General features: G+C 42.8%; 1 protein-coding gene across 11 annotated transcripts in view; it reads left to right on the top strand.

The window, feature by feature from the left end:
- The first annotated feature begins 2,101 nt into the window (after positions 1-2,101).
- KIF1B (kinesin family member 1B) overlaps positions 2,102-26,636 on the top strand; it is a 140,946-nt gene continuing 116,411 nt past the window's right edge. For 7 of the 11 annotated variants that reach the window (XM_045998415.1, XM_045998394.1, XM_045998409.1 and 4 more), the window contains exons 1-2: positions 2,110-2,445; positions 18,878-19,070. In XM_045998415.1, coding sequence (XP_045854371.1) covers positions 18,965-19,070 — 106 coding nt within the window. In that variant the 5' untranslated portion in view covers positions 2,110-2,445; positions 18,878-18,964. Of the gene's footprint in view, positions 2,446-2,866; positions 2,885-18,877; positions 19,071-26,636 lie in introns of those variants that run through there. The other 4 variants (XM_045998440.1, XM_045998430.1, XM_045998450.1 and 1 more) reach the window with 3 other exon arrangements.

The following is a 26,636-nucleotide window of genomic DNA, read 5'->3' as shown; positions in this document are numbered from 1 at the left end:
GGTATTCCTGAAGTGTTTCAACAATACACTATAAAATTTTTTCTGTAAGGGTCTTGCTCATTTTTTGTCAACTGAACCTTCCATATTTTATAATTTTATTGCCCAATTTAATGATTTAATGGGATCTTTTAAAATCACATTTTCTAATTTGCTATTCTTATTGACTTTGGATTTTTGTATATTGATCTTTTATCCAGAAACCTTATTAGTTGTAGTGTGGGCACATGCATCACATTAATAGATCTTCTGATGTGATTTTCTTGCGTTCCAGGGATAACCTAATGGGGCCATGGCTAAATTCAATTTTCAAGAACTTGACAGCTCTTAAAAGGTGCCTTTGTACAAAATCTGTAATTTATATTAGAGAGAAATTGAATGACCCTGCAGAGTAACTTCATCTATCAAGAGGTCAAAAGGCTTATGCAGAGCTGGCTATTTGGGCCTTGAAACCTAGAACAGCCTTAACCTGCCTCTACTGATCCTTCTCGGTATGCTTTTGCTTAATTTCAGTGATGATTACCACCACATTCCCTTCACTCACTTTTAGATTCTTTTTAGACTGAGCTCTGAGAGCTCAAACAATACTACCTACCATCCAGGTTTTTGTAACTCTCCATGGTGCTTATCATAGTGCTTCTACAAAGAGTTCCAACCTAGGAACAACTTGGTATCTACTGATGACTTGATGAGCTTCTGTTCATTAACCCATTGGAATTTCATTTTTGTTCTGGCTTTCAGGGAGCTGGGAGCTGAGTTTTGTGCTCGGTGGTAGCAATTCCCTGACTCTGCTTTTTAATATTCGTTTTCTTTCTAAGCACTGGGCTTATTCATACAGCCTTTCTCTCCCACCATATAGCCTCTTATTATTATTTTTTTAATATTAATCTTACTCCTATGTTAGTGCTATACAATTTTATTCCGTGTATGCTTCCATGGAGTTATGTCAAATCCTTTTGTGGGTGGGTGGAGTTTAAATTCTAAATAAAATGAGAAATGTTCGATAAATGTTGACTGGATGGAGCGTATGAGGACTTTAGTGGGGATGCAGATTTTCCAAAATCATTAGTGTCAGAAATTAATTTTGATGTTTCAGTATCCGCTTATAAGTAAAACACCAACCTTGTATTGAATTCAGGGAGGAAATCCAAGTTTACTGTTAGGAAATAAAAAAGCATCTCACACCTTATATTTGGCATTGATAATTGCACTTATATGCCGTTGAGTATTTTATTTCATTAGGTACCGAACTGGACCGCTCATGAACAGTCGTGGGCTTTTCCTTCTGAGCTGAATCTAACTCTGATTTTCAGAAAACCGCTACTAGAGTGCTCGTGTTGCTCGGGTTGCTGAATCCCAACAACCCTCCTTCAACGGCATCTCCCGGAGGGGAGCTCGGGTCATTAGCTCAGGGACGATACAAAGCGTTTTGTTCTTTTACTCACGGTCCTTACCCGGTCTCCCAAGGAGACGAGCTGAATGCCCACTAAGTCATGCTTTTCCATTACTCATTCCGCCTTTTCTCCCAAGGTGGCGTGTGGGAGGTGTTGTGATCGGGCTCGGTAAGAATAGGCAGGGACGCTGGCTGCGGGATAACACACTCATCCCCTTGCGTGTGTCAGTCCCGACTGCGCCGTGTTTGGCGGCTTCACGGAGCGAGCAGCTTTCCAAACGCACAATGACCGCACACCCGGCCGCCTCCCATATCCCTCTCAGCCCCTCCGCAGGCGCCTGGCCCCCCAGTCCCGCCCCGCCCCACTTGGCCAAGCTTTGTTCCCCTGCAAGGCGGATCATCAGGTGGGCCGAGCGCGACTGCTGCCGATTCACGTCCTTCGCGGGTCACCCCGGAGGGGGCTCTGGGCGCCGGCCCACCCCGCAGCCCCGCAGCCCCGCAGCCCCGCACCCCCGCAGCTGAGCGGGCGTCCGGGCCACCAGGAGGCGCCCCGGCATCTCCGCAGCTCCTCGCCCCCTCTCTGGCTCATCCTGCGATTGGCCGGCCGCCCCGAGCTCTAAGCTCCGATTGGTCGCCTCCCGCGTCAATCGCAGACGTCGGGGCGGGCCGAGGTGACGAGCGGCGGCCGGGCTCGGGGCGGTGTCCGGCGAGGGCGGCTGCGGGCGGAGCTTCGCGAGGACCGACGCGGGGCAGTCAGACGGCGGCAGCCTCGGGAGGCGCCAGCGCGAGTCCGGGTCGTTCCCCGTCCGCCGCAGCTGCCACCGCCGGGTCGTTCTTCGCGCCCCGGCCTCCCGCGCTCCCGCCCTCCCCGCGCCGCGGCCCTCGATGCGGGGCCGGGCCGCTGCGTGATGGGGCTGCGGAGCGGCGCCCTGCGGCTCGCGGCTGCCGCTGCTCGCGCTGAGGAGCGTCGGTGTCGGGCCCCCCGCGCCCCCGCGCGCCGCGGCGCCTGCTGACCCGGCCCGTCCGTCCGCCCGTCGGTCCGCAGCGCGGCTGAGGTAAGGCGGGGGCGGGGGCGGGGGGGGGCGGACGGCGGTTGGCGCCGCGGCCGCCGCGGCTGGGGAGGGGGTCTCCGGGGGGGAAGGGAGGCCGGGCCGGGCGGGAGTCGCGCCGCCCCACCGGGGCGCGGGGCGGGGCGGGGCGGGGGACCCTCCCGGGCGGGCGAGCCCGGGCCTCGGGTGCAGCGGCCTGCTGGGTCGCCCGCAGTGCCCCGCACCAGCCCTCCGCTTCCCCGAGCCTGGGACTCGGGCTGCGGCCGGCGGGCGGCCGGGCGGCGGCTGTGGGCTGCGGGCGCCGGGTGCGCACTCTGCGGCTCTGGGCGGCGGGCGCCGCGGCGCTCTGAAGCCCGGGTTCCCGGGTCCCCCACCCCCTCGCCCCCGCTGTGGTCGGCGTCGGAGCCGAGCCTGGGAACGGGGTTGTGCCCTTTGCCAGATGAAGGTAGGCGGGGGCTTGGCGGGGCGGAGGGGAGGCCGGCGGCGCGAGGACCGGGGAGGGGGGCGCGATGCGAAGGGAGGGGGCGGGTGGGAAGCCGGCCAGCGGCGAGCGCGGCGGCTGTGGGCTCGGCGTGCAGCCGCCCGGGATTACTCTGGCAGCCATATTGGGAGGATGAGCTGACAAATCCTGGAGGAGCCAAGTCCGGTTGCTGGAAGGCACCGAGTGACAGCCCTGGCAGCTCTCAGGGTGACTGGCCGCGCCGGCAGCCAAGTCGTGGGGGTTGGGAGGCTGCTCGAGCAAGCCAGTCATTGTTCCTACAACACCACACAGTCCGGCCCTAAAACCAGAACTGAACTCCCGAATCACTTTTTGTCCTTGGTGCATTGCTAAATGAGCTTCTGTGCCTTCAAGATTCCGTTCCCGTTGGGGTGAAATCCGGTGTTTCTCTGTTCGTCTTGTGTGGCCAGGGCTCTGGACGTGGAGGCCTGGTGGAGATCGCTTACAAGTACACAGGCAGATGGATCCGAGGGTTGCTAAGGCCGGTTTCCCACGGCGGAGGCTTCGAGTTAGTGTATTGCGTTAGATGGGTGGATTTTCAGAGTAGCTCACCATGCAGGGTTTAGTAACCTGGCATAGTCTGACAGTGGGAGAGGCACGCAGCAGTGTTTCAGAGGGTGCAGGTTGTCATCCTTGTGGAATCTGGAGGTTGCTGAAATTAGATTGTCAACAGATCCCTTGCTCACATATCTCTCACTGCTCTAGGCAGCTGTTCTGCCGACACTGAATATGCCGCTTTGTGTCATACATGGGTCTGTCTGAGCCCCATGAAAGTGTGGCGATTGGATCTGAATAGCTCTTAAGTGATATCATGGTGGATATTTTACATAAAGGCTGGCATTTTGTCAGCTTAGCTTAGTCATAATAAAATCTTAGCTTGTGTTCTCTTGAGTGAGGTGGTGCTTTCTCATTAACTTGGTGTGGCTGTTGGATTATGGGGCAGGTGGAGTTAAATGTACTCTGCGGGGACGGAGTATGAGGATTACACACACCTTGCGATTGTAAAGCAGATCTGGAGATGATCAATAACTGAATCCAGTGTGAGCCTGTGAATCAGGCTTCTCCTACATGCTTGATGTGGACAGGACCTGGAGGGTGGCATTCCTGTCTTTGTGCCCTTTGCTTTCAAACTTCATTTCTTAATGAAAAAAAAAAAAATTCCTGTAACTTCTCAAGTTGAGCTATCTGAAAATTTTCAGTTAGGGTTCTCTAAGAGAAGTCTTAATACTTTATTTTTGTATTTTTATCGTCAAGCTTTCATTTGAAAACTTAGTTGATCAAAAATGGTGTCAGTGGAAACTGGTGCTTTTTGTATTACTTGAACATGAGAGAAATACAGAATATCTGTTTTAAAACTCCATGGCCCGATTAAGAACTATTTCTAAGTTTTAAACATTTATAGTTACTTTATTAGCAAAAAAAGATCTGAAGAATTGTGGTAAATATAATTTCAGCATTTGATAAAATCAGACCTGGTTGTGAACCTGATTTGGTAGCAGAATTTTATGAATCTGTGCAGCTCTGCTCTATCAAATGTTTTCCCAAAATTTATCCAATTAAGTACAGCTTTGAAGGCTTTAAACAGACCATTTTCCTTCCAAGACCAGATATGAATGCAGCTTTCCTCTTTTCTCTTTCCCATTTTGAATTTGTTCAGGGAATAAACTCTCAAGAAGAGTGCCAATGGTCTCTCCCAGCCCAGAACTCTTTAGCTCACTTCCCTGCCATGGTCTTGTTCAGGGTACAAAGTAAAGGACAACAATGGGCCCCTGCCTTGTGGTTTGTAAACCCCTTCCTGGGCTGCTAATCACAGCAGGTCTTTCCCAGGAATGAAACATATCCTTTTGATCTTGTAAACTGATACGATATAATTTTCCAAAGCTCTGATTTGAAACGTATAGCCTGTCTACTTCATGTCGTTGTCTTTGAAAGATGGCCTTGTTGGAACAAGCTGATGAATTCTGGAGTTCATGAAAGTGTGGATAAACACACATGCTTTCAGAACTTTTCTTCGTGCAGCTCATTAGAATTGAAGATAAATGAAGCAGAGGTGACTGTCCTGGGACTTCTCTTTGAGGTGGACTTTTTTGGTTAATGGCCCAGTGATTCATTGATGCTTACTTTTGATGTTCATTACCAGTTTATTGACAGTGCATGTAGAGATTTAGTTCTCTTTACACTTTACCATTTGTATACAGACATGGTAAGATAAAGTTAACTCTAGGTCTTTGAAGCTTTCGTACTACTTAGTGGTTTAGTACAATTTAGTCCATATCGTGGTAGCTTCTGTGGTTTTTATGGTCAGAGCCTTTTCCCTTTTGTACTGCCGTATAATACTTACCTAGTGCTTACTCGATACTTTTATGATTGCTTTGTGGTCTTTATGTGTTTGAAGTCAACGAGATTGTAAATGTCTGATGGATTAAAGAAAAGTTTTTATATTTAATATCACAGACGTAATACCATGCTTATTCCAAAGCGTATCATTCAGCTATACCATCCTCCACCATTGTTCTGTGTGATGTCTTTGATACTTGGCTTAGTTTCCCTCTGTCTGAATTTCTGACATCATCCCGGCAGATGTCAGTGACTGTATAAACAATAACAACAACAGTAAAGACAACATAGCTCACTCAGACTGAGCCCCTTCTATGTGCTATAGGCTCTTTTCCAAGCACTTTACATTGTTCAGTAATTCAATCCTTGTAACAACCTTATGAAATAGATACTGTTACCCCCTATTTTACAGATGAAGGAACAGGGGCTAAATGACTTCCTCTAGAAATTGCCCACTAGAAATAAGGGCATAACCGCTGTACTGAATTTCTTTTGTGATCACCTTTAACCATAAAATTCCTCGACGTCAGCTCGAGCAGCCGTGCGCTTCTTGCCGTTGCGGTGACGGTATCGCGGTGCTGCCCGCTACTCTGTCATCGCCTCTGGATCTTTGGTTTGGTTTTTTGTCTTTTGTCTTATTTGACGGAGAGAGAGCCAGCAAGAGAAGGGAACACCAGCAGGGGAGTGGGAGAGGGAGAAGCAGGCGCCCCGCAGAGCAGGGAGCCTGATGTGGGACACGATCCCAGGACCCCAGGATCATAACCTGAGCTGAAGGCAGGCGCCGCAGATTGTGCCTCAGATCTGAAGCTCTCGCTATTGTTTAAGGCTCTCGTTACTGTAGTCTCCTTCCAAGTGCTCTTCCACTTCGTCCCCTGGGCTACCGGCCTCTTCCCGATTTTACTTTTTTGTCCCCCTTTAGTACGCTTGACTTCTGGGGTGCACTGCTTCAGCTCTTTTCTTACCAGCACTTGCAGCCTTTAATCCTTTATTATCCCACAAGACCCATTATGCAGATGCCAGCCTTGCATCCTTCCTGCCTGCCATACCTTCTATTTTTAGTCTGCCTTGGAGAAATCTCACACCGTGCTGCGGTTTGGTGCCACAATTACTGTATAACCTTAGGTCTCCTCTGAATCTGTCTTTGGTTCTTTGGTGTCTGTTGCAGTAGTTCTCTTTCATTCCTTCCCCTGTTCTACACAGTGACTTCTAAGATTTTGACTGGTTTACTCAAGCCTCTCCACTGTCCCATGCTTGGCTTAAAACCTTACCTACCACCTCATAGGGAAAAAAAGGCATGAAGTTCCCCCCTCCTCTTTCTCTACTTAAAGAATTCTCTGCCTTCTTTCTTACCTTCTTTCCTCCGGTCTTAGGGAAAAGGTTACTCTTCAGCTAATAATCCCTTGGCCTGTGTTCTGGATGTCATCGTTTTGTAATCTTTAGGGACTTGCTGTGTTGGTTACTCTTTACCCTTTCGCTGTTTCCCTGCAGTCCCACCGTAGGGCCTTTGCTCTGACTCTTCTACCTGGAATGGTCTTCCTCTGAAAGCTGCTTGGCTAACGACTTCACCTCCTTCAAGTCTTTGCGTAAACTTCACCACCTCAGTAGGCCTGCCCTGACGTCCTTAATGCTGGTGCACAGCGTCCTTACCACCGTACTCCTGAACCACCTGCTTTTTCTGCACTTTCTCTCCCTGGTAATGCCTGTCATCACATAGCATTCTGTAAAGATTATTATTTTCTTGTCCCCACTTCCCCTACTAGAATTGGATCATAAGCTCCTCCGTGGCGGGGATGTTTATCTGTTTCATTCATCGATTTATCCCAGACTCCTGGAACTGCCTGTCGTATGGTAGGCACCTAATAAATAGCTGTTGAATAAAGTGTAGAGACAGGTTTGTCTCTCCTAATAAAAACGGGGAAGCGGGAAAAATCCTCCCTTCATTCCTGTTGCCTCCTAGCTCTCACTCTCCTGCTCCCCACAGCCAAGTTCTGGAAGCAAGGAGGAAACTTGTATTTCCATTTCTAGCCTCCTAACGACTCTCCAGCCCACCATAGATTGGCTTCGGTGGCCCTTGCTTCCCAACCCCTGCCTGATGGCTGGTTTCCAGCCTGTTATTGCTGAAACCAGGGGACACACTTCATGCCTTTGCTGCACTGAAAGTCCTCACTTCACACTCCCTCCACTGAACTTTTGTCTGCTTCTGTTTGGTGGATCTGGTTTCAGATCTTGGCCGGCCTTTCTGGCCACTCACACTGTTACCAAATTAATTCAACACAAATTTTTATATAATTCTTAAAGTCTTTTGTTTTTAGAAGCTAGATTTTGACATATTTCTTTTTTTTTTTAATATTTATTTGACAGAGAGATCACAAGTAGGCAGAGAGGCAGGCAGAGAGAGAGAGAGGAGGAAGCAGGCTTCCCGCTGAGCAGAGAGCCCGACGCGGGGCTCGATCCCAGGACCCTGAGACCATGACCCGAGCCGAAGGCAGCGGCTCAACCCACTGAGCCACCCAGGCGCCCCATCAACTTTTTTTTTTGGTAATGAGTTCTAAAACTAAGAGAAAAGTGTTATAGACATCCTGATATGAGGATGTACTCACTAAGTGTATTCAAGAGGTCTTTAAGAAAAAGGAAAAAATGTTCTTCAAAGACTGTTTTAAAAAAAGTAATCCACCTGCTTTCCAGACTGAATATACAACACTAAACCATAACCAAAGTCTTTTTTATGCAGGATAGGACTGATATGGTTCAGATATGTAACTTTTTATGAAGATACACCTGAATTTACCAGCAGAATATTACAATATTCTGCTTAACTGACTGAGCCACCCAGGCACCCCGTTAGCTTTTTTTTTTTTTTAAAGATTTTATTTATTTACTTGACAGACAGAGATCTCAAGTAGGGAGAGAGGCAGGCAGAGAGAGAGAGAGAGGAGGAAGCAGGCTCCCTGCCAAGCAGAGAGCCCGATGCGGGGCTCGATCCCAGAACTCTGGGATCATGACCTGAGCGAAAGGCAGAGGCTTTAACCCACTGAGCCACCCAGGCGCCCCCTTTTTTTTTTTTTTTTTAAGATTTTATTTATTTATTTGACAGCGATCACAGGTAGGCAGAGAGGCAGGCAGAGAGAGAGAGAGAGGGGGAAGCAGGCTCCCTGCTGAGCAGAGAGCCTGATGTGGGGCTTGATCCCAGGACCCTGGGATCATGACCTGAGCCGAAGGCAGAGCCCTCAACCCACTGAGCCACCCAGCGCCCCGTTAGCTTTTTTAATTAGGAAAGAATTTGAAATTAATTTTATCCTTTTTCCTTTTGATCAGATGACTCGTCTGTTTTGGAACAACTTGCTGGGTTTATTCATGCCATTCAGGCATCAGCCTGTTGACACAATAACGAGGAATTCAACCAAAATATTTTAGCTCCCATATTCAAGACCTTGTATCTGGGGTTAGAAACATGACTAAAATTAAGTTTTTGTCCACGAGGAACTTAAAATATATAGTAGAGATAAGAAACGTAAGTAACTTCCTTGGCTCCGGTAAGGTCGGTGAGTTGGGTGGTAATAAATGGAGAAGCATTAGGGAAATTACACAATAGGGGCACCTGGGTGGCTCAGTCAGTTAAGCGTCTCCCTTGTGAGAGTCTGGAATACTTGTATTGTCATCTAAATGAAAACATACCTATTAAACTTTCTGTATCTTTTTATCATGTGGCAAGATTGACATGTTGTTAACACATGGAAAAGTCTGACCTGAATTCTTGACCAGATAGTGAGCTCCGTCCCAGGCTGGTAGCTGCAGAGGTGTGGTCATGGGGAGGCTTCAGAAGGAGGGAAGCTTGGCTCATACCAATTTATTTATTCATTCGTTCCTTCTTTCTTGCTTGCTTGCTGTTTCTTTAAGGGCAGGGACTCAACTCTTAACCAAATTTGAATTAGCCTCTGATTTAAACTTACCATTTCTACACTATAGCTGAGCTGAGTTCATTTTAGCCTGGACAGTTCCACTTTGACAATAGAAGAGTGTCAGTGGAATGTGGGATTTGAGTGCCAGAATTCCCAGCAGATCTGCTAGAATAAAATTATGAGACATAGCTTCAGATGTTAGAATGGAATTGACTTACTAGATAGAGTTAAGTATTAACTATCCAGAATTTGGAAGAAAAAAGAAAAAAAATCACTTTCATTTAGAATAGTTGATTTTATGCCACAGGAGCTGTTTCTTTTTTTAATTAATTTTTTTTTTTTAAGCTCTGTGCCCAGTGAGGGGTTCAAACACACGATCCTGAGATCAAGAGTGACATGCTTTACAAACTGAGCCAGCCAGGTGCCCCTAGGAACTGTTATCTTTTTCTTTCTTTCTTTTTTTTTTTTTTCTAAAGATTTTATTTATTTATTTGACAGAGACAGAGATCACAAGTAGGCAGAGCAGCAGGCAGAGAGAGAGGGAGGAAGCAGGATCCATGCTGAGCAGAAAGCCTGATGTGGAGCTCGATCTCGATCCCAGGACCCTGAAACCATGATCCAAGCCGAAGACAGAGGCTTAACCCACTGAGACACTCAGGCGCCCGGCTGTTATCTCTTGATGTACCTCTTGGTTTATGAGTAAAATCATGTTACCGGTAAAAAGGAGGATCCTTGATTTATTAATTGCAGTGACCGGAAGACGTGTGTCTGATAAATCCAAAACCGTATTTTAAAACTTATTTTAGATAATGGTGAAGAGAAAACAGTTGGAGAGTCTGGGTGAGCTAGTTTAACTCCATTCGAGATTGAAAATCTGAGCTGTCAGGAGGCTCTGTGCAGTCTGATTCTTGGCATTGGGTTAGAATGCAGAAAAAAGCTTTTCCAACATGTGATCCATTTTGAGCTTTCACAGCTTGGCTAATGGCTGGTTTTTATTCATTGAGTCAAAGGCCAAGAATAGGTAATTCATACACATAGAAAAATAAATTCTTACCTTGGGGGGGGGCATTTTAGCAGTATAGCCATGGCCAGTGAAACAGTATTGGGTCCTAAAATCTGCTTGGTCCTCGTGGAAATTATTGGCCTGAGAGATGCAAAATTTATATTAACAAAGTTTTCATAGCATCTCAGAACGGGCTCACTAGCTCCAGAGACTTACTTTTGGGAACCCATTCGTAAGTTATAATTCATTTTTTAAGCCATAATTCATTGGAAAAGATGATCTTTTAAGTAGACTACTTGTTGCTATTATAAATTTGCTGCTGTATAGCAAATTGTGTGAATATTGAGTGTAAAAGACTGAATTTCTTGGTTAAATTCTATTTTCACTTGTGACAGACATGTACTGAATACTTATCAGTGCGTGAGAGTTAAGTGAACTACTGGCTACAACACAGGGCAGGTGGAAGAAGCAGGAACATGAAGAATCAACACAACAGGGGTGCCTGGGTGGCTCAGTGGGTGAAGCCTCTGTCTTTGGCTCAGGTCATGATCTCAGGGTCCTGGAATCGAGTCCCGCATTGGGCTCTCTGCTCAGCAGGGAGCCTGCTTCCCCCCTTCTCTCTCTCTGCCTGCCTCTTTGCCTACTTGTGACCCCTCTCTGTCAAATAAATAAATAAAATCTTTAAAAAAAAAAGAATCAACACAACATTTTAAAAAATTTTTTATTTATTTCTTATTTTTTTTAATAAACATATAATGTATTTTTATCCCCAGAGGTACAGGTCTGTGAATCGCCAGGTTTACACGCTTCACAGCACTCTCCATAGCACATACCCTCCCCAATGTCCCTAACCCCCCTCCCCCTCTCCCAGCCCCCCTCCCCCCAGCAACCCTCAGTTTGTTTTGTGAGATTAAGAGTCACTTATGTTTGTCTCCCTCCCAATCCCATCTTGTTTCATTTATTCTTCTCCTATCCCCCTAACCCCCTATGTTGCATCTCCACGTCCTCATATCAGGGAGATCATATGATAGTTGTCTTTCTCCGATTGACTTATTTCACTAAGCATGATACCCTCTGGTTCCATCTACTTCGTCAGAAATGGCAAGATTTCATTTCTTTTCATGGCTGCATAGTATTCCATTGTGTATATATACCACATCTTCTTTATCCATTCATCTGTTGATGGACATCTAGGTTCTTTCCATAGTTTGGCTATTGTAGACATTGCTGCTATAAACATTCGGGTGCACGTGCCCCTTTGGTCCACACAACATTTTTAAGGAGCAAAGGGAAGGTATCAGTTTTGGCTCAGAAAGGAGCTGGAATGTGTGACTTTACACTTCCTGCTTCACGGTGATATTTGACCTTGTCCTTAAAAGATGTGGACTTCTGATAGGTTGAGAAGGGAGCTTGAGCTTCCAGGAGCATTGTGTTTGGTGCAGTAAGAGGGTGCTTGGTGGAGAAGAAGCTTGAAGCTGGTCATTGAAAATGGAGACTGGAGAAGGAGGTTGGATTGTGGAGGCCCTTGAATTTTTAGGTTGTGTTCTGAGGACGCAGAAACCAATGGACTGTTTTTAAGTAGAGGAAGTGACATGAACTGACTTCTGTTTTAGGAATATAATCCTGGCTGTTTTCTGTAGAAAAGGAATATAAAAACAAGCCAAGCAGAAACTAGTATTATTTCATTCCTGTTTATTCCCTTTGCTGAAAGGTCAGTTTGAGAATTAATGTTCTCCTTAGGTTCCTAACAGCCCAGGGAACCTCTGAGGGCAAGTTCCGTTGCACAAGGTCAAAGGTAAGCAATTGGGCAAAAATTCAGAAAAATTCAAATAAATTTGGCCTGTTTTATTATCCCTTTATTGTTAGTGAATGCTTTGGAATTTTTGCTCCATTCCGCTTTCCTGATGCCTCTCATTGTGTGTCATAGGAAAGAAAACCAGTCAGAGGAACAGTCTAGAACTGAGGCTGTGTAAGTGATTTGGAGTATGTGTGGATTGTGTTTCCTACCGGCCATTCTTCCTTTGGCTGCTCAAAGCTTGGAGAGTAATTTTTATGCTAATTAGAAGTAGTATTGTTTTCCTATAACTTCCTGAAAATATTCTGTAACTACTGTTTCTAACTGGAATTTAAGCCTGACTTCAGGCTTATATAATTTGTAATTTTTCTTAAAGAGCCAGGGGATTTTGAAGCTGTAATTCTTCAGTCTAATTCTGTTTTAAAGAGATACTGTTTATAGTAGTAGAGAAGTAGCAAAGTAACACTTTCTGTAGTTCATTTAACTGTAGCTTCCTATTACTGTGTAAAAGATTTTTTAAAAGATTTTGTTTATTTATTTGAGAGAGAAAGAGGGAGGAGGCGTAAGCATGAGCAGAGGGGGAGAGTCAGAGGGAGAAGCTCCCCACAGAGCAGGAAGCCTGATGTGATGCTGGGCTCCATCCCAGGACCCCAAGATCAGAACCTGAGCTGAAGGCAGATGCTTAACTGACTGAGCCACCCAGGCGCCCCTACTGTGTAAAATTTTAACTCGCTTGTGAAGATGGTTGCAGGTCGGTTTTTGTTTGTTTGTTTAAGGTTTTTTTTTTGTTTTTGTTTTTAAAGATTTTATTTATTTATTTGACAGAGAGATCACAAGTAGGCAGAGAGGCAGGCAGAGAGAGAGGAGGAAGCAGGCTCCCCACGGAGCAGAGAGCCCTATGCGGGGCTCGATCCCAGGACCCTGAGATCATGACCTGAGCCGAAGGCAGCGGCTTAATCCACTGAGCCACCCAGGCGCCCCTTAAGGTTTTATTTGTTTGACAGAGACAGAACACAAGGAGGCAGAGGGAGAGGTAGGAGTAGGCTCTGCACCGATCAGAGGGCCCAGTGTGGGGCTGGATGCTAGGACCCTGGAGTCATGACCTGAGCCGAAGGCAGATACTTAACTGAATGAGTCACCCAGGTGCCCCAAGATGGTTGCAGTTTTAACTTAAGACAGTTAAATTTTTTAAAAAAAATTATATTTAGGTTCAAATTGTTTGAGAAAAGTAATTTTATTTGTTTGGAGGGAAAGTAATTTTAAAATACACTTATCACTTCCAAAAAAGAATGACTGTTAGCTTTTTTTTTTTAAGATTTTATTTATTTATTTGACAGAGAGAGAGCATAAGTAGGCAGAGTGGCAGGCAGAGGGAGAGGGAGAAGCAGGCTCCCCACTGAGCAGGGAGCCTGATGAGGGGCTTGATCCCAGGACCCTGGGACCATGACCTGAGCCAAAGGCAGCTGCTTAACTGACTGAGCCACCCAGGCTCCCCTGTTAGCTTTTTTTAGTTAGGAAAGAATTTGAAATTAATTTTATCCTTTTTCCTTTTGATCAGATGACTTGTCTGTTTTGGAACAACTTACGGGGTTTTATTCATGCCATTCAGGCATCAGCCTGTTGACACAATAACGAGGAATTCAACCAAAGTATTTTAGCTCCCATATTCAAGACCTTGTATCTAGGGGCTTAGAAACATGACTAAAATTAAGTTTTTGTCCACGAGGAACTTAAAATATATAGTAGAGATAAGAAAAGTAAGTAACTTCCTTGGCCTCGGTAAGGTCAGTGAGTTGAGTCGTAATAAATGGAGAAGCATTAGAATTTAGTGTGGGAGGTGGGGAGATTCTGTGCGGGCTATAGACACGGGTGGCGCCCAAGAAGATCTTAGAAGAATAAATTGGATTTTGAGAAGAATGGTAGAGGAAGAAGGGCACAGTGTTCCTTCTGGAGCATTGGAGCAAAGGCACAGAAAAGCATGATAAACTTTCAGGAAGCTCTCTGGTGGGTGGTTGTGAAGGAATGTGGACGGAAGGCAGTGTTTTGTGGGCTTGTAAAAATAGGTGGTTTATGTTAAAAGGACACATTGAACGCCAGTGTGGGAAGTGCAGTCATTGCCTGGGAGAGAGTAGACGAACTTTGAGGATTTTTAAGTGGACACAGACATGAACAGACCTGTGCTTCAGGAAGACCAGTTTGTTGGTACTGTGTGGTATGGACCGAGCAGATGAACGTGGCAGTATGGGCAGTAGGGTTGGGGTGGAAGGAAGCAAGAGAAAGTGGTAAGGTTAACAGTCTTGGGTAAGAAATACTGCAGATCTAAAAGGGATGGCAGGGGTAGAAATGGAAAGAAATTTTATAGGTAGAAGCTATTTAATTTGTCAGTAGATTAGATGGGTAGAAGAAGCAAGCAGGTGTTGGAGATGTTAGTGTTTTGGTTCTGAGTTAAGAATGCCTGATTCTTTGTATCTAAATTCCTGCAAGGGCGTTTCAGCCTTTGTTGTCTGTCTGTAAATCAGTCAGCAGCATTCAACACTTTGGCAGGCCTTGAATAGAATACAAAAGAAGAAGGGTTTGTTTTTGTTTTAAGTCAGTTTTTAAAAAAGATTTTATTTATTCATGAGAGACGGGGGGGGGGGGGGGTGGGGGGGGTGGGGGGGTGGGGGGGTGGGGGGGGGTGGGGGGGTGGGGGGGGTGGGGGGGTGGGGGGGGTGGGGGGGGTGGGGGGGTGGGGGGGGGTGGGGGGGGTGGGGGGGGGTGGGGGGGTGGGGGGGGGGTGGGGGGGTGGGGGGGGTGGGGGGGGTGGGGGGGGAGGGAGGGAGTCAGAGGGAGAAGCAGGCTCCCCAAGGAGCAGGAAGCCTGATACGGGTCTCCATCCCAGGATTTTGGAATCCTGACCTGAGCCCAAGGCTGGTCCTTAACCATCTGAGCCACCCAGCCACCGGAAGGTTTTATTTTTTTAACTTAAATATCTACAGTATTCAATGACTGTCATTTTGGCAAACTTCTTCTATCTTCCCCTAACAAATTTCCTGACATTATCTGATACCCAGTCTATGTTCAGATTAATCTGATATCTAAGAAAAAAAAAATTTTTTTTGTGGAGTTTCTTGATTAAAAAAATCATGCATTTGGTTGGTAACTAACACAAGTCTTTTTTATTATACCCCCTCTCCCCCATGCTATTTAAGAAACTGGGTGTATTGACCTGTAGATTTTTCTATATTCTGGGTTTGGCTGATTTTATCTTTCAAGTGTCATTTTAAATTTTTCATTTGCTCCCCTATGTGTCCTGTAACTGGTAGTCCGAGCTGAAGCAGCTCAGGCTCTTCTTTTTTTTTTTTTAAGAGGGTAGGATAAGAATGCTTCCTAGGTGGTGCTGTGTATATCCCATAGCAGTACACGTGCAAGCATAGACCACCTACGTGTCCCACTTTTAGTGATGTTAAGATTATTTGGCTCAGTTACTGTCAGCCTAATCCAAGCAATAAAATGTTCCCACATCAACCAACCATTCATCATCCAAGGCTTCCCCCCAATCCTTGGCAGCTAGTGACGATTGTTGCAGAGAGCTTTTCTATCAGTAGGGTTGGAAAATGGTGACATTCCAATTGTTATCTCTTCTGCAATTATTACCCAGATTCTGTGTGCGTGTGTGTGTATGTGTGTGTGTGTGTGTGTGTGTGTGAAGAACTTGCCCTCATTGACTATCCAGCTGTTTGGCTATCCTGGAATTGTGTGTGTGTGTGTGTGTGTGTGTGTGTGTGTGTGTGTGTGTAGAACGAGCCCTCACTGACTGTCTAGCTATTTGGCTATCCTGGAGTTGTACAGACTGGGTGTATGCTTATTTCTTTTATTTGCCAGTTTTCAGAATAATGAGGCTTTTAAAAAGTATTATAAACTTGTGAATTTATATATTTGATGTTCTCCATGCATCTGTGGTTTGTATGAATGTATTTACTCTCATGCTCTGATTACTGCATGTTTGGGAGCCTTTTAAGTTGGCACTTGTGTCCTTTTGCCATGACTCTCTTCATCTTTGATAGATTTCTTGCTTGTGATCAAAATAAAATGTCCCAGGGTCATTTTGAAATTTCTTGCCCAGCCTTGAAATTAGCCATTTTTTCAAGGAGTCCAAGTTCAAAGAATTTTTCAAGGCAATAAGAATTTCAATTTGGGAAGCTATTAAAGAACAGTACAAGATAGACTGTAGCCACAGGAAATGATAGCAGGGTTCTCATCGTGTGTTTGCGGCTATACATGCTATAGGAAATACCAGTGATTCCTGGAGTATTTGCGTAGTCATTTAGGAAGAGGTAAGACTACAGCTGGCCCATCAAATAGGAGAAAAATGAAAATTCCCATGCCCACTGTAGGGAGAAATTGTTAGAAAATGTGAAAGAGCATGTGTGAGGGATGGTCAAGGAGCCTGATTAGAACACAGAGTGCCTTGACTTTGGTCTTAATGTTGTAATCATGGGGAATAAGAGAAGATTCTTGAGTTTGGAAGTGAAATAGAAAGTCATGCTTTAGAAAGGTTAATATTGCAGCAAGGTTAAGAGATTTGCAGCATAATCTTCAGAGAATGAAAAACCAGAATTCCTATTTCAGAACTGTTAAATACCAGGCTTATTTGCTTTTCGCAAGACCCTTGTGTGGTTGTTTTGTGCAGCCCTGTGTAAGGACTGTTGGATTCAAATGAAAAGCTCAAAGATCAGTTCCACTATTGCAAGTATATGCTAGGCATGACATAGTGAGGACTAGGTTAGGCAGTGGCATTGGGTTAGGGTAATGCCAATGGGGATGGGAATGAGAGGAACGAATTGATAGAAATATGCAAATTTGTGTTTTAAAAGTTTTGATACTGTATATCAATGATGTTAATACTAATAAAAGGATTCAAAGAAAAAAAAACACACCTGACTGCAAGGTTTATTGTATGAGGTCAGATGGAAATAGGAAGATTGACAGAGATTGTTAGCTCGGGGGAGAAGATAATGGAGCGTGTTAAGTGTTCGGATGTGGCTGTATATCACGGTGAACCCTGCGGTGGGGGGATTGAAGTGTGTTCTGTGTTGCTTTTTCAGAATACCGTGCGCTCTTGGCAGAGTACTCAGCTAGTGACTATGGGTGATGCTCTATTGACTGGGAGAGTTAATAACTCCAAGCTTCATTTGATAAATGTGATTATAATAAATGTTTGATATATTAAACAAGAACCATCTGTTTAATGCTAAATAAAATGGGAAACAGACTGGAAAAACATCACAGCAAATATAAAAAAGATTAATACCAATAAATATTACAGTTATTTGAAACAAAACCAAAAAATGTCAGCAAACCAGGCAAAGGACTTGAACAGATACTTCTCAAACTGGGAAATATACAGTTAACCCTTGAACAACTTAGGGGTGCCTTTCCCCTCCTCCCATGTAGGGGAAAAATCCATATATAACTCGTGATTCCCCAAAATTTAACTGCTAACAGCCCACTGTTGGTATAGTATCAGCCTTACTGATAACATAATGAGTTGATCAACAGACATTTTGTATGGTATACACGTGTTATATACCATATTCTTACAAAAACGAGAAAAGAAAATGTTAAGAAAATCATAACAAAGAGAAAATATATTTGTCGAAAAAATCCACGTGCAAATGGACGTGTGCTTTTCGAGCCCATATTGCTCAGCGGTCAGCTGCAGTGCATTAATTCACTCCTTCAGCGGACGTCTGAGCCTTTCATCAGGCTCTCGTCTGAGTGGTAGCAAACAAGAACTCTGAGCATTTGGATGGAGGTGTGAGAGATGGACAAGAGGCGTGTCCCAAAAAACAAGAATTTTAAATAGTGCCCTTAAGAAAATAAGGGTAATGAGGTAGGGAGTGGCTTTTGGTTTTTACTTTGTTTTGTTTTGATTTTTGCCTTTTCTTATTGGAAAAGCATTAGTAGTTGTGCAGCGTGGTTTAGGATTGCAGGTCTCTATTTCATTGTGTGGGGAAAAATGAAATTGAAGTTTTATTGGGGTCCCCTGACAATTGGACTTATGTGTGGTTTTCTTTTTCAGTTTTTTCTTTCATTTGTTTCCTCTTGAAAACATTTATATAATGGATAGAGTGCAGATTGAGATCTGTCGTTTCTGGTGGAGATTACGTACATGGGTTCTTTCACTGAATAGTGTTTGTTTTGTTCTGTTGGGAAGGAAACCGTTCCTTTGAAAAATGTTCACATTTCTTCCTGTGGCTTCATTAAGTAGTGAAAACGTAGTGATTTGATTTTGCCATGAGTCATTGGCACATCCAAGGGTAGAACCTTCTCTGGAAACTTCTCTGCTCATTGTAAAGGATGGTTGTGACGGTCACATGAGGTACATGTGGAAATTCAAGGAACCCCTGGGTACTTAGAAATGGAAGGAGCTGCTTAAACTTACCTGTGTCCTTTGCTGTTTAATTATATATCATGTAACTGAATGTTTCAAACTGCAGTTGAAGTATAGTAAATTCAGAGCATTTCTTTAAAGGAAGGTAATAAGGGGTTTTGCAGTTGGGAAGTTAACAGATAAACATATGGTGTTTTTCATATATTACTGAAGATTGATCCAGAAAAACAGAGAATAAGAAAGATGCCTGCTACTTTGCAGTTATATTTATTATTATGGTTATTATTTTATTATTAAGTTTAGGTACTTTTTAGGTATGGGAAAGAGATAATAGAATAGGAAAATAAGTTTGTCTTTAATTTTCTATTTGGAAATTTTGAGAATGTAAGATCTATGAGAAGAATAGGGATTAGGTTTTTCGAAATGGAAATAGAAATAGTCCTGAGGCAAGAGAGTAGCCTTTATGCTCATGGTAGCCCATGCTTTCTTTAATTCTGACTATCTGTGTGGGATTGCTTTCTTTTTACAGGAAACTTGAACATAACTTCAAAAGAAGATTTGATTCTTTCTTTCTGGACTGCATATATATACATATATATATAGCAAGACCATCAGAATGTCGGGAGCCTCAGTGAAGGTGGCTGTGCGGGTTCGGCCCTTCAATTCTCGGGAGACCAGCAAAGAGTCCAAGTGCATCATTCAGATGCAAGGCAACTCGACCAGTGAGTACATGTTATTTTCTGTCAGTTATATCTCATCTTCCCGTCCTTTCTCTTTTCCCTTACTGTGAGCAGAATAAATAAACATTTGGATAGTCAGATTTTGAACTTCGCTACTCTGAATGAGCCACTAGATGCTTCCCCTGTGATATTTGCTGTAGCATATTGAAATATGGACTCTTTGTTCTTTACAAGTGAGAAATCCCTGGAGAACTACACTAATTTACCTAGAATTATTATGTTGAATCTTAATGATAATAAAGGTGTAAGCAGGGTTTTCTTTTTTCACTTAATCATGATCTGAAATGTATCTGTGGAGGCTCTTAGATTATTTTCCTTTCTTGATTTTAGATGGTACTTGGGCTTGCCAAGACGGTTTTAACTTACTCTCTTCCCTTACAATGGTTCTTCGAGTTGAAAAGCAGATATAGCTATAATTGATAATAAATTTATAAATTTATTACTAAAATTTTAAGTAATAATTTGCTTATCTTTCTTTTACAAATAAGATGATTTATGATTGAAATTAAGTCATTGGTTTCTAGTTTCTTCATATATAATTGCTTAGGTGAAAATGACTTAAGCTGGTTTATTATTTTTAATTTTTTTTAAAGATTTTATTAATTTGACAGACACACAGCGAGAGAGGGAACACAAGCAGGGGGAGTGTGAGAGGGAGAAGCAGGCTTCCTGCTGAGCAGGCAGCCGGATGCAGGGCTCGATCCCAGGACCCTGGGATCATGACCTGAGCAGAAGACAGATGCTTAACGACTGAGTCACCCAGGCGCCCCAACCTGGTTTATTTTGTATTTGCATTAATAATGCCTTGATATGGATCTGTAAGCAAATTATTATTATTATTTTTAAAGATTTTATTTATTTATTTTAAGGTTTTTTTTTTAAAGATTTTATTTATTTACTAAGGGAGAGAGTGAGCAAGAGGGAGAGAGAGAAAGCACACAAGCCAGGAGAGGGGCAGAGAAACGGACTCCCTGCTGACCAGGGAGCCCAATGCAGGACTCCATCCCAGGACTCTGAGATCATGATCTGAGCCAAAGGCAGATGTTTAACCACCTGAGCCACTCGGGTTCCCTCTGTAGGCAAATTATTAGAGTAGTGGTATTATTAAATTATTACATTATTAAAGTAATGTAGGCAAATTATTAAAGTAGTATTATCTTGAAACATACAACTTTATGATAAAGCAGAATCCTTGCTCTTCCAGACACACAAGTTAATTCTGAGTTGTTGGAGAAATCATTCTGATTTTATCTATTCCATTTGCCAGTGTTCTCTGTAGAGGATTCTATCAGTGGGAAATAAAATGTATTTAAGATGTACAGTGTGATGTTCTGATGTATGTGTACATTGCAAAATGATTACTACAGTCCATACTAATTAATGTATCTGTCATCTCTCATAGTTACCCTTTTTTTGTGTGTGCGTGGTGAGAACACTGGACATCTGGGACACGTGGGTGGCAGCTAAGTGTCTGCCTTTGGCTCAGGTCATGATCCCGGGGTCCTGGGATCGAGTCCTGCATTGGGCTCCCTGCTCAGCGGGGAGCCTGCTTCTTCCTGTGCCTGCTGCTCCCCATGCTTGTGCTCTCTCTCTCTGACCAGAAAATAAATAAATAAGATCTTAAAAAAACACACTGGAAATCTATTTCTTAGCGGATTTTAAGAACATAATACTTACTATTAACTGTAGTCACTATGCCGTATATCAGGTCTCCAGAACTTACTCATCTCCGGACTGTAAGTTTGTATCCTTGGATCAGTATCTCCCCATTGCCCCCATCCCTACCCTCTGGTAACCAGCATTCTGTTCTCTGTTAGTATGAGTTTGCCTCTTTATTAGAGTTTTTTTTTTTAATAAAAATATGAATCCATGAATTATATCCTATGAGTAATTGTAAAAGAAAAAGATGCAAAGTTTAGTATTGAATTGTACGCTTCAAATGGGTGAAAGGTGAACTTTATAGGGTATGAAAATTGTAAGTTTTTGGGTGTGCCTGGGTGGCTCAGAGGGTTAAAGCCTCTGCCTTTGGCTCAGGTCATGATTGCAGGGTCCTGGGATCGAGCCCCGCATCAGACTCTCTGTTCAGCGTGGAGTGTGCTTCCCGCCACTGCCTGCCTCTCTCTCTACTTCTGATCTCTGTCAAATGAATGAATAAAATCTTTAAAAAAAAAAAAAAAGGAAAAAAATGTAAGTTTTTTAAGAAAGGTCAATATTGATCATTTACTCCTTAAAGTTTGAGCTAGATTTGTAATTGAACTAGAGAACAAATGTTTGTTTATTTATAAACAGTTTTATTTATTTGAAAGAGAGCAGGAGTGGGGGGGGGTGGGAAGGGGCAGAGAGACAAGCAGACTCCCCACTGGAGTCCCCAAGATCATGACCTGAGCTGAAGTTAGACGCTTAACCAACTGAGCCACCCAGGTGCCCTGAGAACAAATGTTTATGCTCTTAAATGTCACTCATTTAAACTATGTTATTATTTGTGTTTCATTTTAAGGGTTACATTTTACAGAGTATGTAACTAAATCTTTGCACAGGGGCCATGCTAATTTGTGGCCTTCCGATTTTAGTATATGTGCTGCTGAAGTAAACCCAGTAAATCCTGATTATTGAGCTCTTCTTTCTCTCTGCAAAATGTGTTTAATCATAACTTAGTTTAGAGGCATTTTGGCTATTGACATTGCCTCTAAAAATGCTGGTATATATCACAAGTTCTTTAAAAAGGTAGACTTTAGAAAATCCTGGATCAGGAGTCAGAATTAATACTAAAAAGAACTACTTTTCTCAGTGATATGTTTTGCATACTGAACTACCCAGGAAAAATCCCCAGTGTGACGGGTATCTGTTGCAACTTTCCTTATAGCGTTACAAATCTTACTAAAATAACTTGTAAGTAGAAAATAAGTATTAAAAGGCCACATTCATTAAATACAAAAATCAATTTATTATGTAACAAAAACAAATGGAAAAGTTTTATTAATATAAATAATGATACGGGACACCTGGGTGGCTCAGTGGGTTAAAGCTTCTGCCTTCGGCTCAGGTCTTGATCCCAGGGTCCTGGGATCGAGCCCCACATCGGGCTCCCTGCTCAGCGGGGAGCCTGTTTCCCCCTCTCTCTCTGCCTGCCTTTCTGCCTACTTGTGACCTCTCTATCTCTCTGTCAAATAAATAAAAAATATCTTAAAAAATATATATATATAAATAATGATACTAGTTTTTTTTCCTTGATGACAAATCATTTTAGATTTTATAAAGGCAGATGCCCACATCTTAAATTGGCTATAAATTTATATTCATTGTCAAAGTCAAATAACATTATGTTCATTTCCCCACAGTTTTGTTTTGGTTTGTTTTAAAGATTTTATTTATTTATTTGACAGACAGAGATCACAAGTAGGCAGAGAGGCAGGCAGAGAGAGAGGGGGAAGCAGGCTCCCTGCTGAGCAGAGAGCCTGATGGCGGGGCTCGATCCCAGGACCCCGAGATCATGACCTGAGCCGAAGGCAGAGGCTTAACCCACTGAGCCACCCAGGTGCCCCTGTTTGTTTGTTTGTTTGTTTTTAAGATTTTATTTATTTATGTGACAGACAATGAGAGAGGGCAAATACAAGCCGGGGGAGTGGGAGAGGGAGAAGCAGCTTCCCACTGAGCAGGGAGCCAGACTCAGGGCTGGATCCCAGGACCCTGGGATCATGACCTGAGCAGAAGGCAGACACTTAAGGACTGAGCCACCCAGGTGCCCCCCTACAGTTTTTGTTTTTGTGATTAAGTGGAACCTTCATTCACATGGTATAAAAGTCAAAAGTTGCAAAAAATATACAGTTAAAACTCTTCTTCTCACCTATCATGTAACCAACCCATTCCTCTCCTCAGAAGCAACTTGTGTTTCATTTCCCTCCAGAGACGGTGTAAGCAGCAACATCTTTTTCTAAGATAGTTTTTTATCATTTTAATTAGTGGTAAGTTATAATATTAACTTATTTTTCAGTCTTGACTGATTCGTATGTTTTATTTACTTATTTTCTTACCCCTTTCCCCAGCAGTGTATGTTTTACCTGAATAATATAGTTCATGTTTATAAGTTGTAATAGTTGTTTCCTTTGAGATTTTAGCATGAAAGAATATCTGTGTAAGTTAATTGTGTCTACTATGTATATAATGATATGCTGAGTACTAAATAGAACATTAAAAAAATAATCAACTGACCATCTAGAAGAAGAAAACTGTTATAGTATGTAGTAAAACTGGACGTTTTCCTGTAGTTCTGGGTAGTTTGAAAAATGGATCTGAGTCTGCTAGGTTTTCTGACTTTGCTGTTTGTTTGTCATACGGATTAAAAGCTCACTAAGAAGTTATTAGTGGATTACAAAAAAGATGTTAGAGCTCATTCTTTCTAAGACATACAGATTTCTTTTTGACCTTGTTGTTTTGATTATAGAGAAAATACTGTCGATTTAGGGGAAAAAGTAAAATTACCCAAATATGATACTCACTCTGGATGAAGAATGTCAGATGTTACCGTTGACAGTCGGTAGCAAACTAGTTATATAGCTTTTGAGGACAGGGCTGTAAATTTCATAGTTTGTGAAGATGTAAGTTCTTTTCACCAATCTTATCTCCCATAAAAATCTCTCCAGAATTATTGGATGTATTGAGTTATCTTTTTATGAAATATTAATGAAGAAATACCTAGTCTTTATTAAAAGTAGTAATATTAAAAGTAGTAATTTGGTTACACTAGGCCTGGGGATATTGTACTGATCATATGACAACCAGTCTTTGGACCAGGTGAAGCACAGTGCTGAACTACCAAATGTTTTTTCTATGATATTTTGTTCAGAACTGTTGTAGACAGCGGGCTGGGTGGTTCTGCTCTGCCTTACCCTTTTCCTTTCTCTTTGGAGAGTTTGCTCTATTGTTAGTCTGTAGGAATCACAGAGTTGTATATACTATAGGATCCTGCCTTGAGGGAGTTTTAAAAGTATGTGGAAGAAGACACAAGACATACTGAAATAAGCCCAATACAAAGGAAAAGTGATCAAAGTGATAATTGCCAAAAACAAGGGTTTTTTAAAAGTGCAGATGTGAGTTTGGCAAAGGGCACATGTAAGATTTGTAGATGATAGGGCATTTCAGCTGGACCTTGTGGAGTAGGAGGATTTAAAGTAAACATCCAGTATGTTTTTGGAAAATTTTTGAATTGCAACTTTTTAAAATTACTAGTGTTATGACTAGATATGGTATTCCTGACCATCTGGCTATACCACATTGCTTCTCTGCATATAAACATTTAGGAGAAATTTGTGACACTTATTTATTTATTTACTTGTTTAATTTTTTATTTTTTAAGAAGATTTTATTTACTTATTTGACAGAGCTAGAGATCACAAGTAGGCAGAGAGACAGGCAGAGAGATAGGGGGAAGCAGGCTCCCCACTGAGCAGAGAACCTGATGTGGGGCTCCGTCCCAGGACCCTGAGATCACAACCTGAGCCGAAGGCAGAGGCTTAACCCACTGAGCCACCCAGGTGCAGTGGAGTTTACTCCTACTTGTTTAATTCTTTAAAAAGATTTTATTTGACAGAGACACAGCGAGAGAGGGTCCTAGGCTCGATCCTAGGATCCTGGGATCATGACTTGAGCCAAAGGCATATGCTTAACGACTGAGCCACCAGGCTCCCCAACACTTATTTTTTTTTTTCTATTTAATTTATTTATTAACATTTTTTGAAAGTAGACTCCATCCCCTGTGTGGGGCTTGCACTCATGATCCTAAGACCAAGCGTTGCATACTCTACCAACTAAGTCAGCCAGGCACCCCCAGAATTTTGTGACTCTTAAATTAACATTAGTCTACTGAAACAAAAATCCTCATTTGATGAATTAGCTTTGGAAAAAGTAGGGTTGGTTTCCTAGCTAAATACTTTGTTATGGCTCAGAAATTTGGGGGTAATTTTGGTTCCTTTGAAAGTTATTGTTCTTGGAAAACTAATTAATTGTAAGAGACTTTTTCCTCTAGATTTTTTGGTGGTTTCAGTTTTCTACTAATGTTTTTTTTTTCTCTTTTCAATTTTATATGGCAATTTCTTAGTAATTTGACTAAAATATAATCCAAATAATTTTATATGAGAGACTTTAAACAAACTGCTTGCTCTGTTAGAAAGTATTAATGGCTTATTAAAAAAAGTTGGGCTTAAGATTGGGAGAAAGCGTGCATTTTGTTGCAAAAAATGAAATGAATTTGCTTTAGCCACATGTGTTAGCTGCATTAAAAGACTGCTGTGCCGGCAGGCTGGTCTGGACTGTTGCTCATAGGGATTATAACTGATTGCACATGGAATGCAGTGGAATGTTCCTGCCATAAGGTCTCTTACAAAAAAGTAGAAGAGGGTGAAGAGTATTTTAGGGAACGTGCCAGATCTGAAAACTGAGTAGTAGCAGTTTTATTTAAGTACTTTCTGGTCTCAGAGAGAATATTTTCCATGGCACAGATAAATGTTACTGCCTTTGACATTTTGGAGAGCCACGTGCATACAAATGTCTTCGTTTAAAAATATCCCGTTATATTCCAAGTTTCTCCCACTTTGGAAGCATTTTTTTTAATTGTCTAATTACTCTTAAAAAGGAAAGTGGGGCAGAATTAATGGCTGAACTGCTCACATTAATGGTAAATGTGGAGACTTTGAAACCGCATGAATTCCCCTCAGAAAAACAGGAGGGTAGGTAAAGCCGGCTCCCACATGGTCCTTTAGGTGATTAACTTGTAGGCGTTTGCTTCGCCTTTAACCACAGGAATGTGTCTCTAGCTGGCCTTTTGCTAAGTCTCCTTCATGTATTTATCAGTCTTCTCTTTTCCAAGGTCTTTTTGTTGTTTTAATGCCCCAAACTAGTGGAATAGAAGGGACCCAGTTTTTCCCCCTGTTAATTACTAACATGGTACATTTTTAAAGGCTTTTTTATTCACAGATGTACGTTTCTAAATGAAATCCTGCACATCATAACTGATACAAAGAATGACTTCCTGTCCATTAATGAAAATTTGGAATGGAGGAAGGAACAAAGTAGAGGTTTGAAAAGAAAGGTGGCTCAGTGGGTTAGGGCCTCTGCCTTCGGCTCAGGTCATGATCCCAGGGTCCTGGGATCGAGCCCCACATCGGGCTCTCTGCTCCTCGGAGATCCTGCTTCCTCCTCTCTCTGCCTCCCTGCCTACCTGTGATCTGTCTCTCTCTCTGTCAAATAAATAAGTAAAAAAAAAAAAAAAAAAAAAAAAACCATTTGAAAAGAAAGACTTTTGAAAGGAATTCTTTTAAATTGGAATGTGTTTTCTAACCAATAATCAGAATGAAGTCTCCTTAAGTCTCTTCTGGGATAAGCCATAATTAGTTCGATCAGACTGAGGTGTAAACTCCATAAAACAGTATCCAGAGTGCTTTCGTGTGGCTAGAGATGCAGGATAAGGCCAGATATTCAGCAGGACTTCTCCACCTCCACACCGTGTGCTCTAACTGTAGAGGTGGACTGCTCAGTCGTTGTTAACCTGCATTT

The sequence above is a fragment of the Meles meles genome, chromosome 1 (genome assembly GCF_922984935.1).
Source record: "Meles meles chromosome 1, mMelMel3.1 paternal haplotype, whole genome shotgun sequence".
NCBI classification, from domain to species: domain Eukaryota; kingdom Metazoa; phylum Chordata; class Mammalia; order Carnivora; family Mustelidae; genus Meles; species Meles meles.
The sequence above is the reverse complement of the archived record's forward strand: the minus strand, read 5'-3'. Positions and strand labels throughout refer to the sequence as shown.